The 18130-nt window shown below is 35.6% G+C and overlaps 3 protein-coding genes and 1 pseudogene across 3 annotated transcripts; all 4 read right to left on the reverse strand.

Moving 5' to 3' along the window:
- Positions 1–259: 259 nt before the first annotated feature.
- On the reverse strand, positions 260–4918 carry LOC117206583 (annotated as a pseudogene).
- A 910-nt stretch (positions 4919–5828) lies between these two features.
- LOC117206584 lies at positions 5829–10443 on the reverse strand. Its single transcript, XM_033446061.1, has 10 exons — positions 9626–10443; positions 9066–9165; positions 8855–8970; positions 8565–8752; positions 7798–7873; positions 6737–7540; positions 6376–6475; positions 6179–6289; positions 5960–6115; positions 5829–5890 (listed from the first exon to the last, which is right to left on the reverse strand). The coding sequence occupies exons 1-10, from the start codon at positions 10441–10443 to the stop codon at positions 5840–5842; spliced, it is 2520 nt and encodes an 839-aa protein (XP_033301952.1). The 3' UTR covers positions 5829–5839.
- A 947-nt stretch (positions 10444–11390) lies between these two features.
- LOC117206667 (odorant receptor 85f-like) lies at positions 11391–13596 on the reverse strand. The gene is made up of 5 exons (XM_033446181.1): positions 12786–13596; positions 12059–12158; positions 11884–11994; positions 11632–11787; positions 11391–11542 (listed from the first exon to the last, which is right to left on the reverse strand). Exons 1-5 carry the CDS (start codon positions 13592–13594, stop codon positions 11489–11491), a joined length of 1230 nt encoding a protein of 409 aa, XP_033302072.1. The 5' UTR covers positions 13595–13596; the 3' UTR covers positions 11391–11488.
- Positions 13597–15750: 2154 nt separating this feature from the next.
- On the reverse strand, positions 15751–17622 carry LOC117206622 (odorant receptor 4-like). Its single transcript, XM_033446119.1, has 5 exons — positions 16841–17622; positions 16606–16705; positions 16259–16369; positions 16034–16189; positions 15751–15919 (listed from the first exon to the last, which is right to left on the reverse strand). The coding sequence occupies exons 1-5, from the start codon at positions 17587–17589 to the stop codon at positions 15869–15871; spliced, it is 1167 nt and encodes a 388-aa protein (XP_033302010.1). The 5' UTR covers positions 17590–17622; the 3' UTR covers positions 15751–15868.
- Between the last annotated feature and the right edge of the window lie 508 nt (positions 17623–18130).

Below are 18130 nucleotides of genomic sequence, written 5' to 3' on the forward strand. Positions count from 1 at the left end.
GACTAACTAATTAGACAATATTTACCGCAGATATAATTTTTCATCAGAAAGCCCTAAATTATTGGTAAAAGAAATATATTCTTTAAGATATACTGCACTTAAATTGAAACGCATTTTACTGAACTCAAATATTAGAATATTTATGGATTACTCTACAAAATATCGAGACTGAAAGGACTAATACAAGGAATAATGAAATCATGTTGTTCACGCTAATAATAAACTTTCTCATTATGCTGAAAATATTAGTTTCATTAACTCTATAATACAGCATATATAGATACATAAAGTTCTAATAAATTTCTATATATTACCAAGAATAAATGGTTATATTATTCAAATGTTCAAGTCAATGCTCGTAACATGTTTAAGAAAGCCATCGCCGTTTTAACGACCTATTCGTTCAAAATATTTTTTATTAACTTGCGAATTTACGTAAGAAACGTCAATAGTCTCACACTTACGTCGCTAAAAGTACTAATAGATAATTCAATCATATTTCCTGCGGTGAATTTTATCGTCGAATTGGACATTGCAATGATTAAAATGCAGCCAAGCTTCTTTTTTCCTGTCAATCGGTACCAGTCGATCATATATGTCATTTCACCAACTTTTTTGCACTATTTTAAGATATTCATTTTTATTAATTCCTATTGCCATAGTGTGGTCTTTTGTGTGAAAAATTTATTAAAATACGATTGCATGTACCTGTTCAGCAACTAGTTCACCTATATAACAGAATATAAAAATATTGAAAGAGAACGATATCATTAAGATCATGTAACTTATCGATTGCATAATATCATTCGAACTCCATTCCTGTCGCATCAAGAAAGTAAAACCAATATTAATATAGTGTATTGGTTGATATGATATATGTTAATACAGATGTTAATAGATCTTTGCATGCATGTTTATTTGATAGTTTTGTTGCGTGCATACCACTATAAAATAATATCCGAGAAGGCACATGTTCATCATACATCCCAAAAATTCTACGAAAGATATTTGTTGAAGCGCATTTTCGGTGAGCGCCAGAAATCTGAAATGTGATGAATGTAAATTGCAAACACTATAACTGAACGAAACGGATTCCCAGTTATCGAAATTGCAAATGTAAATTTCCAAATTTTTTAATTTTCAACTATCCTACCACCTAGATTCTGAAATTTCTAAATTTTTTCAAATTTCATATACTATCACAAATTTTTAAGTTCTCAAAACCGCACGTTCACGAAGTCTTTAAATTATCAGATCGAGGAATACAAATTTTCAAGTGCCAAATATTACATTTCATATCCATACATACTATAAAGGAGTGGGTTATCCGATTAGATACTGTGATATCACTTGGATTATATTTTGAATGAAAATAAAAATAAAATACAAATGTCACGAGATAATTACTTAATAAATTTTACTCACCTCAGTATCCGATTGTGTTGAGTGACTATGCTAGCGATTCTTTCATCCACGATATTACTCATATCGGATCGACCACCGATCAAATGTTCCAGCCAGTTCATTAATACTTGCATCTGACCGCAAGCATGCACTGCAAACACAGCGGCGATACTGCAAGCCGCTGATGTTACAATATGCATTACGACACCTGTTAGAGTTTGGATGGAGAAGATAATTTCATTACTAGGACTGTAACGGACGTCAGCGATCAATCTCGAGGCAGGAAAGGGTAACGGGACGAAGCTCAAATTTCCATCCTCTGTTACCACTTGACCAACGCTAGCAGGCACAACAATGTAGAAAAACGCAAAACCACTAAATAAGAAAAAGGTGCAGATGGCCACTAATCTTCGTCCGTAATTCGCGTTCTGTGCCATGATATTTCTATCTTCGTGATGTTCGATATTCTTCCAGTCCCATTCGATGCGTTCGCATCCCTCGTTGATGTGATTTTCTTGTAGTATCAAAAGACAATATTTCATAAACGTCATTAGGAAAAAGCTCAGTGGGCCAATCATTTTGATTTTATGATACGCTTCTTCTACTTCTATAACGAGGTACAGAGTACACGATACGAGCATGAAGCCGATTAAACCGAAACAAATAACATTAATGAGCGAAGATAAATATTTTCCTAGTAACGATTTACGTAAATTTGGCCAAGTACCAATTGGTATCAGCAACCAACGATTCCATTGAATACTCAAATCCACGTTTCTCTTATAATCATGCTCGGTCACAACAGGTTTCTCTTTATTCATCGTTGATACTCGAAAGCTTGCTTGCAACTAAGCTTGCTCGCGGTTCGATGGAAATTCAAATGAAAAGTGACATTGCGCGTGCGCTCGTATTCCAAAGGGAGAAAGAAAGTACATGAATTATTTTTCATAGTTTCAAAGTCCTTTGGGATTTTGCTTATGTTACCTCATGCGTTACGATTACGGCAGGATGGATGATATCTAGGGTCATTGATTTTTAGAACTGTATTGCGTGTTTGCCAACGGATTGAAGGAATCAATTTGTAGAACATGAACTTTTTTTCATACTTTTCATACTTTCTAATGTTCATACTTTCTAATGTAATACGTTCTCGATGTTTTCTTCAAAATGTTTATAAATGGGATTATTGTTGATTATCAAATTGAGCGAAGAATATTCTTCTTGAATTTGTGACGGTAGGAATTTAAAAAAAAAAAAAGGATGGAACACGGTAACATGAGATATAGGCTCGTGTATGTATTAACTCTTTTACATTTTGTGGGTCATTTTAAAGCGTGGAAAATTGTTTATGTTTGTTGCAAAATGTATACGTGATTTCTCTTTTCAATTTGTATAGTTAACGAATTTTCTTGGAACGTTAGAAGTCTTCTTTCTCGTCAACGTTAAGGCGAAATCGAGACGAGCAAATTCGAGGATCCCAGCAGTATTAAAATTGGTATAACATATTTATTGCGTTTAATGACGATTATAACATAATGAATCAATAACAGCGCAAATAAATTTCATTGTAATATATTGAGACACTATACAGGTAGTATTTAGACTATATTTTACTTTAACCAACGTTCATGTCAATGTTCGTAGGACATTCAAAAATGCAACCGCTGTCTTAACAATCTATTCGTACAAGAAATAAATTTTGAAGTGAGGCATTCATGAATGCGGTTGAAATAATTTCATACTTACGTCACTGAAGGTAGTTAAGCACAGTTCAACCATGTTGCCAGCCGTCAATTTAATCGACGAATTAGCCATTGCCATGATTAGTACAAAGCAAAGCTTTCTGGTTCCTGATATTCGATACCAGTCAACCATATACGATGTTTCCCCAATTTTTTTACACTGGAAAAAATTATGTAAAAAGTATGATATTAAGGAAATTTCAAGAATTAATTACAAAAATATCTAACCTGTTCCGCTACCACTTCGCCTATATAGCAAAATATAAAAATATTGAACGTAAGAGATATTAGTAATATAAAAAACGTTATGGCGCTGGTTAAATGACTGGAACTCCACTCCTAAAACACCGGTAAACCGTGCATGAAGTTTATATATATTTATCGATATATGTGTCTTGTTCCCTTACCATAATAACGTAGTACCCAAGAAGACATATGTTTAACATGCAACCAATAAATTCTACGAATGACACTTGTTGCAGTGTTTTCTCTGTAAGCGCTAGGAAGCTGAAATGTAAATCAATATCGCTTATCGATAACACTGATGTCAACCTTCGTAACATCAGGAATTCGAAATTCTTTAAAACTTGAAGTTTTTACAGCTTTTAGAAACAAAATTCAAGTTTCTAAATTTAGAAGTTTTTAATCTTCATAATTTCTGAAATTTAAATTTTTCAACTCAGGACTTCAGACGTTTTCTTTTTTTTTTTTGTAAAATTCTGCCAATCGAAATTTTCAAGTTGTAATATTCAAATTTCAGATTTTTATGCGATGTTACTTCAGGGATTTAAATTTCTCAAATTTAAAAGTTCAGATTGCGACGTATGTTCAGAGGTAGGAACTAAGAGTTTCATAGATTTCAAATCAAACAGCTTGAGTTTCCGAATTAAAGGCTGAAATTTTCAATCCCGAGCTACTATTCTCATTTTACTAAAGTCCAGAATTTTTACACACTTCAATACTCGAACGTGTTGACTCACGACGTTGGCGATTCTGCTGTCGACGTTGTTATACATATCTGACCGACCATCGATCAAATGTTTCAGCCAGCTCGTCAAAACCTGCATCTGGCCACATGCGTGCACCGCAAATATAGCAGCTAAACTGCAAGCCGCTGACGTAATACTATGCATCAAACAGCCACTTACTAATTGAAGAGAAAATACAATCTCGTTTATGGGACTATATCGAGTATCCATGATAAATCTCGAGAAAGGGAACACCAGAGGAATGAAGGTCACATTGACATCTGCCGCAGGAATTTTTCCAACGCTAATAGGTATGGCGATATAATAAAAAGCGAAACCACTATACATAAAAAATGCACAGATAATAACCAATCTTCTTCCAAAATTCGCATTCGTTATCATGATTTCTCTGTCCTCAGAGTACGTAATATTCTTCCAGTCCCATTCGATGCGTTTGATACACTCGCGAATATCATCTTCGTGAAGGATCAACAGATGATACTTTAAAAACGCCATCACGCAGAAACTCAACGGACCAAATAATTTGATTTTGTTATAAACATCTTTCACTTCGAGAATTAAGTACAGGCTGCAGGGTACCAAGAGGAAACAAATCAAACTATAGCAAATGGTATTTATGAACCGATAGAAATATTTTTCTGCCATCAAAATGTTAGGAGAAGCTGGCCAGACGCCGATTGGCTTCAAAATCCATCGACTGTACCGAATACTCAAATCAACGTTCCTCTTGCAGTCGTGGTCCGTCGTAAGATACGACGAGCCGTTCGTTACTGATTTTTGCATCATCGAAGTTCAAATGTTTCCTTCATACTAACTATTGCCGTAGTTTGTAACTATTCTAAGAAAAATAATGCTGCGCTTGCGCTGCCGTGTCGATTTCTCTCGAAAAGGGGAGAACGAAAGTTTATTTTTTCCAGTGGATTCAATCTTCCCCGCTTTTTCGCATTATGAATGCATATGGTAGGGCGAATAGCGGCGAAACATCGATTCATTGACTTGTCAAGCGTCAGTAAATCAATCTTACTGATATTCCTCGAAGGTATTTCAAGATCACAGAAAAACATGATAAATATATTTTTGACGATTTTTTAATTTTAACATCATAATCTTATAATTAAAAAGTATCATTTTCGCATAAGATAATTAAATGTAAAAAAGAGACCTGTTGATCTAGTGATATTGTCGAAGAAGTTTTGTACAAGTCAAGACTGTAACTGTTAAGGTAAATATTGCTTTAATATTTTCATTATTGCAATGCTATGATAAGCAATGTTGTTAATGTTATAAAGGGACTGTGAAAAGATAAGTAAAAGGAAAATTCTGGTATCATGGAATTAATTGAGAACGTACTGAATTGTAAAACTGCTCTCGTGTGAAAAATGGAAAATGTGACTTATCGTTCTTCATCCGTAGTCTTCGATTGTTGTGCGTGTTATGCGTTTTTTTCCGCTTCTCAAATAAAAGAACAAAATCACAGTGAAAACTGAGAAAGTGAAGAGAGTGTTACTATGTCACCAACTTGAGCTGTGGACTGTTTTATTCATCTTTATAATCAAAATACCTTTTTCTTAGGTTTTAACACGGTGACAACGACGTCGTACGATTCTTATTTTTCATAAGAAGAAGATCAGTAATTACTTAAGTTATTTTTGATAAAAAAAAAAGAATAATAGATTCTACATCAGATCGTGTTTCCAAGAATGTTCAAGTTAATGTTCGTAGCACGTTTAAGAAAGCAACCGATGTTTTAACTACCTATTTGCACAGAATACTTTGGTCAGTTTATAGAAATGTAATTATAATGATCTCTAAATTGATACTTACATCGGAAAAAGTACTCATAGACAATTCCACCATGTTCCCTGCTGTCAATTTTCTCGACGAATCGGACATTGCGATTATCAAGACGCAACATAGTTTTTTCTTTCCATATAATCGATACCATTCAATCATGTACGTCATTTCTCCTACTTTTCTAGACTGTTAGAAAATATATCACAATTGTGTACAAAACGATGATGCCAATTTCGAAAAAGCTTCTACCTTATCAGCCACGAGTTCTCCTATGTAACAAAATATAAAAATATTAAATGTAAGGGATACAAGTAACACACTGTAAGTCATGACGTCTGTTAGATGATTCGAATTCCATTCCTGCAATATCAAGAAGATATATACGTATGTTTATAACATTCGATAAATGGTAAACTGTAAGTTTTAGATATCTACAAATTTTGTACCATGATGATATAATATCCAAGAAGACATATATCTAACGTACATCCTAAAAATTCCACGTACGATACTTGTTGAAGCGCTCTCTCTATAAGGGATAAAAATCTGAAACATCGAAACATTAGCACAATTCCAAAGCTGATTTCCAACCTAAAGTCTTAAATGTAACAAGCTTTAGAAATCAAACAATCTTTATTCGTGGATTTTAAAATTGCATACTCAAATATAAAAATTCAATGTTCATACTTCGAAAATTAAACCTAGAACCAGTAGTATAGTATAATTAAAAAGTAGCAGTATAATTCTAGGAATTACAAGATAATAATGCTATGCGATTTTACCATACGACAAATACATCTTACACACTTCAATATTCGAACGTGTTGACTCACGATCTTGGCGATTCGCTGATCGACGCAATCATGCATGTCTAATCTACCATCTATCAAATGGTTTAGCCAAGTCATCAACACCTGCATTTGGCCGCAGGCGTGTACAGCAAATATTGCAGCCAAACTGCAAGCGGCTGAAGTTATACCATGCATCAGGGCGCCAGCCAAAAATTGAATAGAAAACACTATCTCATTCGTAGGACTGTAACGAGTGTCGATGATAAATCTCGAGAAGGGGAACACCATGGGGATGAATGTTGCATTGGTTCCCTCTATTGGTATTCTTTCAACGCTCATCGGTACAGCAATGTAAAAAAAGATGAAACCACTGTACATGAAAAAGGTGCACGCGATGACTAGTTTTCTTCCAAAGTTAGCATTCGTCATCATGAGCTCTCTGTCTTTAGGGTACGTGATATTTTTCCAATCCCATTCGATACGTTCAACGCACTCGCGAATGTCTTCTTCGTGAAGTATCAGAAGATAATACTTTAAAAGCGCCATCACGCAGAAGCTCAATGGGCCGAATAGTTTAATTCTGTTATAAACGTCTTCCACTTCGAGAATTACGTACAAGCTTCCAGGTAACAAGAGAAACATGATCAAAGCGTAATAAATGGCGTTTAATAGCACGCGAAAATACTTTTTTACCGCCGAAGCGTCCCGAGAATTTGGCCACACGCCGATCAGTTTTAATATCCAACGACTGCTTCGAATGCTTAAATTTACGCCCTTCTTGTAATCTTGGTCGACTTTGATAGACGACATGATTACTCTGCTTTGTTAGAACTTGAAAGCTCTCTTAATACTGACTGTTTATAAGTTGATGACTGTTCCAAGGAAAATATCGACGCGCTTGCGCCGCCTTTTCCAATTTCTCTCGGAAGGGTGGAATAAAAGTTGATAAAAGTTCCCTGTTTGGGACTTCTCTTGTTATGCATTATGAGTGTGGACTGCAGCAGAATCGCGATGACACATCGATAGATTGATTTTTTTTAACGTTGATGGAACAGAATTGCCACTGTTTATTGCAACCTGAGTTCTTCGTCTTCTTCGATCTCATTTTTTATGCACTGCTGTGTTGCTTTTTTTTCAAAGCTACTATCTATTTCTGTATCCAACAATACAATTATTGAAGTGGGAATACAAGAATTGAAATTTGAAGTCGAGGAACACAATAGGCATTGTGTCTCAAATGCCAGAATGGACCTTCTTCGATTCATCGATATCTAATTTTTGTCCTTTCTAACGTTCTATTCATCAGTGTTTAAAATTGAACAGTATTTTTATAGCTGTGTAGACAATCGTATGATACCTTATATGTATCATAATATATTTTTAAGTGGTGAGATCATAAACACAATAATTTTTTAGAATATCTCTCAGACGATCAATATGTACAAAAAGATACGTTCTAACAAAGTCAGAAACTGAAAGAACATCAGACGATATAATACAAACAATATTCTAGTAGCATGACGATTCTTTCGTCTCTCACATCTTTTTTATTCTTCAATACCTTTATAAAACATGCATTTTCATTCATCCTAAATAGTACAAAAAATGTATAATATTGAAGACAAGTAACAACAACCACAAGTAACATCGAACATGTAAAACACACTGAAAATCGTGTGATATAACAGTAAAGATTTTTTTTTTATGGATATACATCAACAATCATAAAAAATATGTTCACATTATGAAATAACCATTTAAGTCGTTTTTCGTAGTACGTTTAAAAAAGTGACTGCCGTTTTAACAACCTATTTGTTAAGAAAAATTTTTTAATTAATTCTTACGCAAGAAAAAAGATTCAAATAGCAATTTCATACATACATCAGCGAACGTGTTGATAGTTAGGTTTACGATGTTCCCAGCCGTCAATTTTATCGTACAATTCGACATAGCAATAATCAACACGCAACAAAGCTTCTTGTTCCCTTGCAATCGATACCACTCAATCATGTACGACGTTTCGCCAATTTTCCTACACTATCGTATCATATTTTGTCGTTAAATATTTTTCATTCGAAAAGATAGAGTTTTAGATTATTACTCGATTAATAGAAATTTATTTAAACGTGAAAACTTTACCTCCTCAGTCACGATCTCGCCTATATAACAAAATATGAAAATATTGAATGTAATCGATATAAGTAAAATCATATAAGTTAGGGCGCTCGTGACGTCATTCGATTTCAGTTCCTATAATACGAAAGGAGAATTTGTATATTTTAGGATCTAGGATCATCGAGATTAATAGGATCTGAACCTTAGATCAAGTTTATCAATTATCATACCATGATTACGTAATATCCAACGAGACATATATCTAGTGTACATCCTAAAAACTCGGTGAATGAAATTTGCTGTATCGTATTTTCTATGAGCGTCAAAAATCTGAAACAATCGACGATATTTTCTGATACACATTGACAGATATTAGAGTCATGCAATGTGAAACAATATCGCAAGTTTTGTAGAAAAAGTCTACAAACGATTATAAATTTATTAACAATTTTTCCTTGAAGCCTCTGCACTCCAAAAAATTCTATATACAATCGGCCAGCAATTCCAACACTTTTTTCACTTTTACTTTCACAGTGAAATCTTTTGAAATTGAACATTATATTACGAAAAGAAAAAGATTACGAATATAACGATGAAAAGATTCTGAATAAATATAGTACAGATAATATTCTTTTTTCTATTTTCAGTGAAAATCAAATAACAATTTTCGCCTTATCAACGTCATTAAAGCAACGTCGATAGAGTGCAAAAGATTAAAATTCTTCCCTTAATGAACGATTACGAATAAATAAACGTTACACGCATAAATAAATAATAAACATCTACACACTTTAGGATTCGGACATGTTGGCACACGATGTCAGCGATTCTACCATCTACACGTTCGCTCATATCCGATCGACCGTCTACGAGATGCTTCAACCAATTCATCAACACCTGCATCTGACCGCAAGCGTGAACCGCGAAAGCAGCCGCTAAACTGCAAGCCGCTGATGTAATGCCATGCATCAAACAACCAGCCACCAATTGAATCGAAAAAACGATCTCATTCGTAGGACTATAACGCGTGTCAACGATAAAACTTGAAAATGGGAATACCAGTGGAATGAAGGTAAGACTTTCATTTTCTGCTGCTACTCTGCCCACGTTAATAGGTATAGCGATATAATAAAATACGAAACCACTGTACATGAATAAGGTGCAGACGACCACCAATTTTCGTCCGAAACTCGCGTTCACTGTCATGATTTCGCGATCTTCTCTGTTTGTCATGTTCTTCCAATCCCATTTGATTCGTTCCAAGCATTCACGAATGTCAGCTTTGTGTACGATCAAAGAATAGTATTTTGCGAACGCCATCGCGCAGAAAATCAGAGGGCCGAATTGTTTCAGTTTACCGTAAGTATCTTCTATCTCGAGGAAAACGTATAAGACGCAGGGAATAAAGAGAAAACTGATCAGACTGTAACAAGTGATATTTATGAACCAGTAGAAGTATCGTCGGATTCTTGAAATGGAATTTGAATATGGCCAAAGGCCTATGGATTTTAATAACCAAAGATTCCATTGGATACTTAAATTCACGTTTTTTTCGTACTCGCTGTCCGTTATACGGAATTTTTTATTGTTTATGCCTGACGTTTGCATGCTTGATGCTTGAACGCTCGTTTAAGACTAAATTGTCTGATCACTGTTTAAAGGGGAAAAATAAGCGGCGCGCTTGCGCTCGATTTTCTGATTTCCGATCAGAAGGGAGGACGAAAGTGGTCTGCTGCGTTTAGTTTTACCCTTTCACGAAGTTCAGTTTTATGTATTATGAGTGTAGAGAGAATGACAGTGGAACATCGATCAATTGATTCCTTCGACACGTCAGCGAAACATTAATAACGTTGCTGTGCGGTTTTAGAGAATCAATTTATGATGGTGACTAGTTGTCATTTCTCTTCTGTACAATACATTCTTTTATTCGCAATATTTATTATTTACTGTAATACCAAAGATAAGAACATTTGTTAATATGTGAAAGATTATAACGATTCATAATATTATATAGCGTGAAGCAAATTTTACTAGCTGTAATGTACGAACATGTAAGTAATACAATTATGCATATATTATTTCTTCCTCCAATTTCATTCATAATTTAAATATTGAACATAGTAATTATTTGGTACTTACGTTACTGAAAGTATTGACAATTACACAGCATTTCCATAAATTTCTCGTTCCTTTTAATCGGTAACATTCGATCCATGTGCGACTGAATAATTCTATAAATTTTCTTTACTGTTATAAAGTAGCATGAAATAGCGATAACAAAGTAGTAACAATAAGCGTTAGGTTAATTAAATAGTATATTGTCATTTCTAAATATGCAACGTTTTTTCAAACGTTCAATCGTAGTAAAAAATAATTAGTGAATAATTTTATTCTTTCATCGTGTTAATTTGTTAGCTTATACATTACACAAATAATAGGGCAATAACTGCGATATGATAAATTCTTTTATACTACGAAAATGTCAACATGGGAAGTCAAAGGTCGGATAAATGAAAATTCTTCTTTCTTGTCTAATTCATGATAGAACACGTTTTTCTTATAAAAAGCAGATATTCGTGTGATATATGTGTGTATCTATAATTTCAATGTGAGAGTCGCAGTACCGGTTTACCATTGACTGAAAAAGGAACCCCTAGGTAGTGAGTGTTCGTAGCATGTTCAAGTACGCGAACGAAGTCTTGATGACCTATAATTTTCCGTGAAAATTTCACGATAGAAAATGATTTTTACAGCGTGGACAATTTTTTTCACAATGGATACATGTGAGACACTTACGTTACCGAAACTACTGATAGAAAGCTCGATAATATTGCCAGCAGTGATTTTGGTAGTGGAACGAGACATCGAAATCATCAAAGGAACGACGAGACTTTTCTTCCAAGGCATTCGATGCCAATCGATCATGTAAGATTTTTCGCCGACTTTTACCGTCTATTGAAATATTTCACGCGTATATCTCATATTGTTGTCGTTTAAATTTTTTACTAAATCGATCGTTGATCATTGAAATTTGAAAATAATAATTACCTGCTCTGCTAAGACCTCACCGATGTAACAGAATATGAAAATGTTAAACGTGACGGATGTCAGCAATATTATGTACGTAAAACCTCTAACAGGATGATTAGGGTCCCATTCCTAAAACAGAAATTGCGAATTAAAACTTTGGTTCGCAATTGCAAATTCCTTCGTGAAATTATACCGTCATCGAATAATACCCAAGGAAGCATATGTTTATAGTGCAACCCACGACTTCTACCAATGATATTTCACGCAGAAGATCCTCGGTCAGAGCTATGAAGCTGAAACGTTGCAATAAATATATCATTTTTTTAACATCCGTTAAAATGTGCTCGAAATCTTGTAGAAACCATTTATGAACATATTATATTGTGTTATACGAAACATTTTGAAATTTTATTAATACTGTAACGCGAGACGGCTATTGCGATTACGTTGAGAAAGTCTGAAACAAATGTGAAAATTTACATAAAAACTACGAGATATTCAGTGTAGGTACGTATTTCGTAAAAATCACGAAAATATTTAAACAATCAATTGCCCATTATATTAATGAGCCTCGATATTCAGTGGGGCCATTTTCTACACTCCTTGCATGTTTGAGATGTTCACGCACCATATTGACCTTCTACTAAATATATATTTGCAATAACTGACTTGTAACTTCTACACACATATGCATTTTTAGATCGGTTTCAAATTTTACCGATGCAATCACGACAGTTACATGACTGTCACTACCATTACAATACTAGTAGAATTTCAAAATGTTTCACATAATATACATAACATTTAAATAAAGATCTTCCACGGCGAGTATCTAAATACTTTCACGAGCCACATCGCGTATATATTTATACGTCAATTTTCATCGTTTACTATCGAACAAGAGCAAATGTTTGCATTACTTGATTATCCGAACATGTTGTTCCACGATATTGGCCAGTCTCTGATCCAAACTCTCATCGTCGTTTTCTCTTCCGTCTACCAATTTCTCCAGCCAAGACATCAAAACCTGTAACTGTCCGCACGCGTGTATCGCAAGAAGAGCAGCCAAACCGCAAGCGGCAACCGTGATATCATGAGCAACAAAGCCAGACAATAACTGTATCGTGTAGAAAATTTCATTGATGGGACTGCGCCGGGCGTCCGCGATTACCCTAGGAAAAGGGTAAACGAGTCTCATGTACGTCAAGTTGCCACCCTCTTCTACAATCTTCGCTCGAGTGAGTGGTAATGCGATATAATAGAAAACCACGCCGCCGTACATGAAAGCGCTACAGATTATGATAAGTCGTTGACTGAAACTCGCGTTATCCAACATAATTTTACGATCCTCGTTGTGTTTCACGTTCCTCCAGTCATCTTCGATCAGTTTCACGCATCTACGTATGTCATCCTCGCGCATAATGAACACGCAATACTTCATCACTGCCATTAGAAAGAAACTGAGCGCGCTACCGAGTTTCATCTGGTCGTAAAAATCCGCGATCTCGAGGGCAAAGCACATGAATCCAGGGATCAGGATGAAACCAAGCAGACCGTAACAGAGAAGATTTAGAAATACGTGTTCGATCGTTTCCCGCCAAGAATGATCGAGAAATCTTGGCCAGGTTCCAATCGTTCTCAAAGTCAGCACGTTCAGTCGAACGTTGAACCTTAGATCGCTTTTGTAACTCGCGTTGTTGGATGTCTGCACGATGTTTCCCGTCTTCATAATAGAATATCGAGTATCAGAGAGTCACTGATGCTAGTTTCGTCGACGACTGGTCGAGTCGTACGAAAAGTTTTCTCGAATCGCGCGCTTGCGCTGTTACAGCCGCATAGGCATAGGAAACTCGCTCTTCTCTTTATCGACTCGATATCGATACAATTTCCTCCGAGCAAAGAGTTTTCTCCGTAACCCTCGATGTAGTTTTGATTGTAACCGATGCAATTAATATGCAATGACAAGTTTCGAAATGGTTTTTCCCAAAGGCGAAGCACATAATCGAAGAATGAGGGGACGAACGCATGATTACCGTATTCTCGCGTGTACTGTGGAGGGATGCGAACAAAGCGTATGATATTTCGATCTTTGAGACGAGCTCGTGTACATTTCAACCCTGGATAGGGTTGAAGGATATTTCTTCTTTTCAATGCCACGGTAAATGATTTTCGAGCGTTTATAAGAGTTGCTTGGGTAAAATATAGTGCGTCATGTAAATTACTTAGAATTAGAAGGAGAAAGATATATGTTTGAGTACAGGTAAAACTAGTTTTTATTAAAAATACAATTTATAAAACAGACTCGAAAATGTTTTTGGTAAGAAACATGCACTATTTCCGTCTTGATGATTTTGACAGTTACGCGACACTATTTACAGGGTGTAAAAATTTATCGAATTTAATCTTATTTATCTATGTTCTTAGTGATCTGTATTCAGTGAAAATTTACAAGAGAAACTGATATTTACAGTTAGATATTTCTGAGACACTTACGTCACCGAAATTGCTAATGGAAAAGTCGATAACATTGCCAGCTGTGATCCTGTGGTTGAATAGGACATCGAAATCATCAAAGGTATGGCAAGACTCTTCTTCCAGGGCATCCGATGTCAATCGATCAAGTAAGACTTTTGACCGACCTTCACTGTCTGTAAAAATATGTTTTATGTGATTTTGCGTAAAATATCTTGCGAGATAAAAATAAAAATGGTCCAACGAGAGTGATACATTTACAAGTGTATAATAATGGACTTTAAAGGAGATACATGTTTTGTTTCTGTTTATTTATCATTTATATTGTTCTATTTATTATTGAAAATTTTATTGATTATCGAATCCTACCATTATCGAATAATACCCAAGGAAACATATGTTTAAAGTGTACCACACAATTTCTACCAGTGATACCTCAGGCAAGAGATTCTCTGTGAGAGTTATAAAACTAAAAAGTTACGACAAATGAACTGGTTCTTTTAAAAAGTCTTTAAAACACGTATATAAACTTAATTATCTAAATTTGTCTAAAATTAATAAATTTCTCCAGCTAAGACAGCAAAACCGGTAACTGACGGCCATCAAGCGGCAACCGTGATATTACGAGTAACAAAGCCAGACGATAACTGTATCGTATAGAAAATTTCATTATTGGGACTGCGCCAAGCGTCCAGAAGGATCTTAGGAAAAGGATAAACCAGTTTTCCGTAGCTTACATCGCCACCCTCTTCCACGATTTTCGCTCGAGCGAGCGAAAGCATTGAAATGAGATTGGAGTTTCCCAACATAATTTTACAGGTTCAGAGATTTTGGCCAAGTTCCAATCGTTCTAAATGTCCACACGTTGTATCGTATATGGAAATTCAGATCCTCTTTGCAATTTGGATTGCGAGATTTCTCCACGACAATGAGCTTTACCGCGTTCATTGTCGGACATCGGGGGCTGATGTGTTGTCTCCCACTGACAACTGGTCGAATCGAAAGGTTTTGCTTGGTCGCACGCTTTGCGCTGCTAAGCCGGGAACAACCAGCGAGAAGGGCTTTTTCTGTATTGCCCCCGATAAGTTTTAAGCTGCGCACTTGTCGATAATGACAAGTTTCGAAATGGATATTTTTGCGAAAACGTTACAGGAAATCGTACGACGAGGGACAAACATATAATTACCGTATTTTACAGTGCACTGTAGGAGGTTGTGAACTAAGCGTTGTTTCGATCCTGGAAACATAGTTGATGGATATTTCACTCACGGATACAGTTAAAGAATATTTGTTCTTTTCACTGCCACGCTAAATAATTTGTTGGATGTCTATGAAATCTCGAGAAAAATTTCGATCGAATATGTATCTATCGTGCGAGGATGAAGAGACAAGAATACGTGATTGGACCTCTGATTAATTTTTATTCCAAAACTAGAACAGCGTTACTGTCGAAGATACGTTCATTCGTAATTTTTGGGAATATATGTACAGTATTCCTTGCCGATGTATCATGAGTATCTTAATAAGATCTCTAGATGACGTTCCGTAGAATGTTTAAATATCCCATTGACATTTTCATGACCTAAAAAACGGTGAAAGATATAATACGATGTAAATTAAATTAGAATATAATATATTTAATATGATGTGATAAACATCGTTTCTTAAAGAGAAAGTTTCACTTCTCTGTACTTACGTCGGTGAAAGTAGCTAGAGACATTTCGACCATCTTACCAGCCATCAATTTCATCGGGTAATTAGACATAGCGATAATTAGTATTAAAGAACGCATATGTTTCCTTGAAAGATAATACCAGTTGATCATGTATGATGCCTGTCCAACAATGCGGTTCTGTTAACGAGACAAATACGATAAGATTTAGAAAATCGAAAATGACGCAAAGAAAGAATAATGTCGTACTTCGTCTACGAGAAGTTGGCCGATATAACAGAGAATAAAGACAGAAAAGGTACACGATATTTGTATCGTGCTATAAATCAAAACCGCCGTGGCATTATTATTCTCCCACTCCTAAAATATATTCATCCTTAAAGGAACAGATTTTTGATGCCATTATTAGACTATAAATGTTCACGCATTTTTGAGAAATTAAGTTTAAATATAAAATAAATATACGTAATACACAAAAATGTGCCAAATATTCAAATCACAAGAAATTACTTAGATTCCATGTTTTTACGTGCATTCGGAAAAATTTGAATTTACATAAATATTCGTGGTCTACATATTATTAGTCTAACTCCTACCATGACGATATAATATCCTACAAGACAAACCAGACTGGTGCCGCAAATCATTTCGGACAAACAAACGTACTGTGTAATCGTTTCAATGTTCTTTAAAAATCTGCAACCAAGTGACGAATAAAGGGCGTATAACGCATAAGTATTAATAAGTACATTTCTTGTACAAATCATTTCCAAATCGCGATAAATCACATTCCACTTGGATCATTTCTATTCACACGAATATTCCACTTACCCTTTTATCTTCGTCTGATGTTCAACGATATCCATGATCCTCCGTTGGACCATCGTGTCAGACATGTCCCTCATATCCACCAGAGCCTTCATCTTGTCCACCAAGATGCTCAGCATGCTACACGCATGCAGAACAAAAAGAGCAGAAAGACCGCAGGAGCCACTAATAACTGCGTAAATAACAAATCCAGCCATAACTTGCAGTACAAACAATATTTCGTAATTTGGAGACTTTTGTTCGTCGAGAATTACGAAATAACTCGGACAGGGCAATGGTCTTATAGTAACATTGCCAGGAGTGACGATAGTTCCTTTAAGAAGAGGAAGAACAGTCCTATAGCACAAACCACCTCCGTACATGGTAATCGCAACGGTTAACACCACTCTTCTCGCGATCTTCGCTTTCGAGCGGAAAATCAATCGGTTCTCTTCCGTGGCTGTTATCCAATCCTGCTTTATCACGTTCAAACCATTTTGGATCTCATTCGCTCGACACAGAAGGATCGTATATGCGCAAAATTGCATGCTACAGTTGATAATCGGTCCCATGAGCTTCAGTCTAATTTTATTATTTGTCTCTTTCAGAAACACGTGCATAAGGGTCGGCACCATTAGCAAGAGGAACAAGAAATACGTCAGGATATGTTCTATTCTTGTTAAAATTTTCGAGAAGGAAGAGGAGGAAGATGAAACAGGCCACGCACCAACTACGCCTAAAATTGGTTTCACGAATCTCGTTGCGTATTTCATATCCTCTTCCGCCTTCGTTAGAGCAGATATATTTTCCATGGTTGGACGCTTCCACGAGACTGACTACTACGTAAGTGTAGTCAAGTAGATTCGATATATTGCGCTTGTGTATAGCCGTATACGTGAATTGATAGCTACTCGCGAATTCAACTTCGAATCGCTGTTTTTGAAACGATCGCAGAGAGGAGAAATATGTAAAGGGCAGGTTGAAATTATCCGAGAGAACTTTCCAGGAACCGCTTTGATTGAAATGCAGCGGTGGAAGAACATTGATTCGAGAGGAAAAGCTACTCGAGGACAAGTATGTGTTATATACATATACGTGACTGGTGAGAGGTCCTCGTTTGTTAATTTGGTGTTGCCATTCATAGCTCAATGGTTAAAGAAACGGCCCTTATTTTTAAATAGCGTTATGAATTTCGCATTGAAATGTTTCTGTAAAATTGTTTGTGTTTATGCAAAATTAAAGTAGTTTCAAACAAACGTGTTTCTGCTATGTACAAAGTTTGTACGGATCATAAACGGTTATTACTGTGATCGT

The sequence above is a fragment of the Bombus bifarius genome, unplaced genomic scaffold (genome assembly GCF_011952205.1).
Source record: "Bombus bifarius isolate JDL3187 unplaced genomic scaffold, Bbif_JDL3187 scf7180000008008, whole genome shotgun sequence".
Classification (NCBI taxonomy): Eukaryota; Metazoa; Arthropoda; class Insecta; order Hymenoptera; family Apidae; genus Bombus; species Bombus bifarius.

What these genes read in the sequence shown, in the direction of transcription:
- LOC117206667 (XM_033446181.1), bottom strand. Translation starts at nt 13,594, where the DNA reads ATGAAGACGGGAAACATCGTGCAGACATCCAACAACGCGAGTTACAAA. An exon ending in CAACATGTTCGGATAATCAA is followed by an intron (nt 12,159 to 12,785) that starts GTAATGCAAACA and finishes GCAACGTTTCAG; the next exon opens with CTTCATAGCTCTGACCGAGG. An exon ending in CTATCAGTAGTTTCGGTAAC is followed by an intron (nt 11,543 to 11,631) that starts GTAAGTGTCTCA and finishes GGAAAATTATAG; the next exon opens with GTCATCAAGACTTCGTTCGC.
- LOC117206584 (XM_033446061.1), bottom strand. Translation starts at nt 10,443, where the DNA reads ATGCAAACGTCAGGCATAAACAATAAAAAATTCCGTATAACGGACAGC. An exon ending in TTGGATATTATATCATCATG is followed by an intron (nt 6,290 to 6,375) that starts GTACAAAATTTG and finishes TTGATATTGCAG; the next exon opens with GAATGGAATTCGAATCATCT. An exon ending in GAGAACTCGTGGCTGATAAG is followed by an intron (nt 6,116 to 6,178) that starts GTAGAAGCTTTT and finishes ATTTTCTAACAG; the next exon opens with TCTAGAAAAGTAGGAGAAAT.
- LOC117206622 (XM_033446119.1), bottom strand. Translation starts at nt 17,589, where the DNA reads ATGAAATACGCAACGAGATTCGTGAAACCAATTTTAGGCGTAGTTGGT. An exon ending in GCCAACTTCTCGTAGACGAA is followed by an intron (nt 16,190 to 16,258) that starts GTACGACATTAT and finishes TCTCGTTAACAG; the next exon opens with AACCGCATTGTTGGACAGGC. An exon ending in CTCTAGCTACTTTCACCGAC is followed by an intron (nt 15,920 to 16,033) that starts GTAAGTACAGAG and finishes ACCGTTTTTTAG; the next exon opens with GTCATGAAAATGTCAATGGG.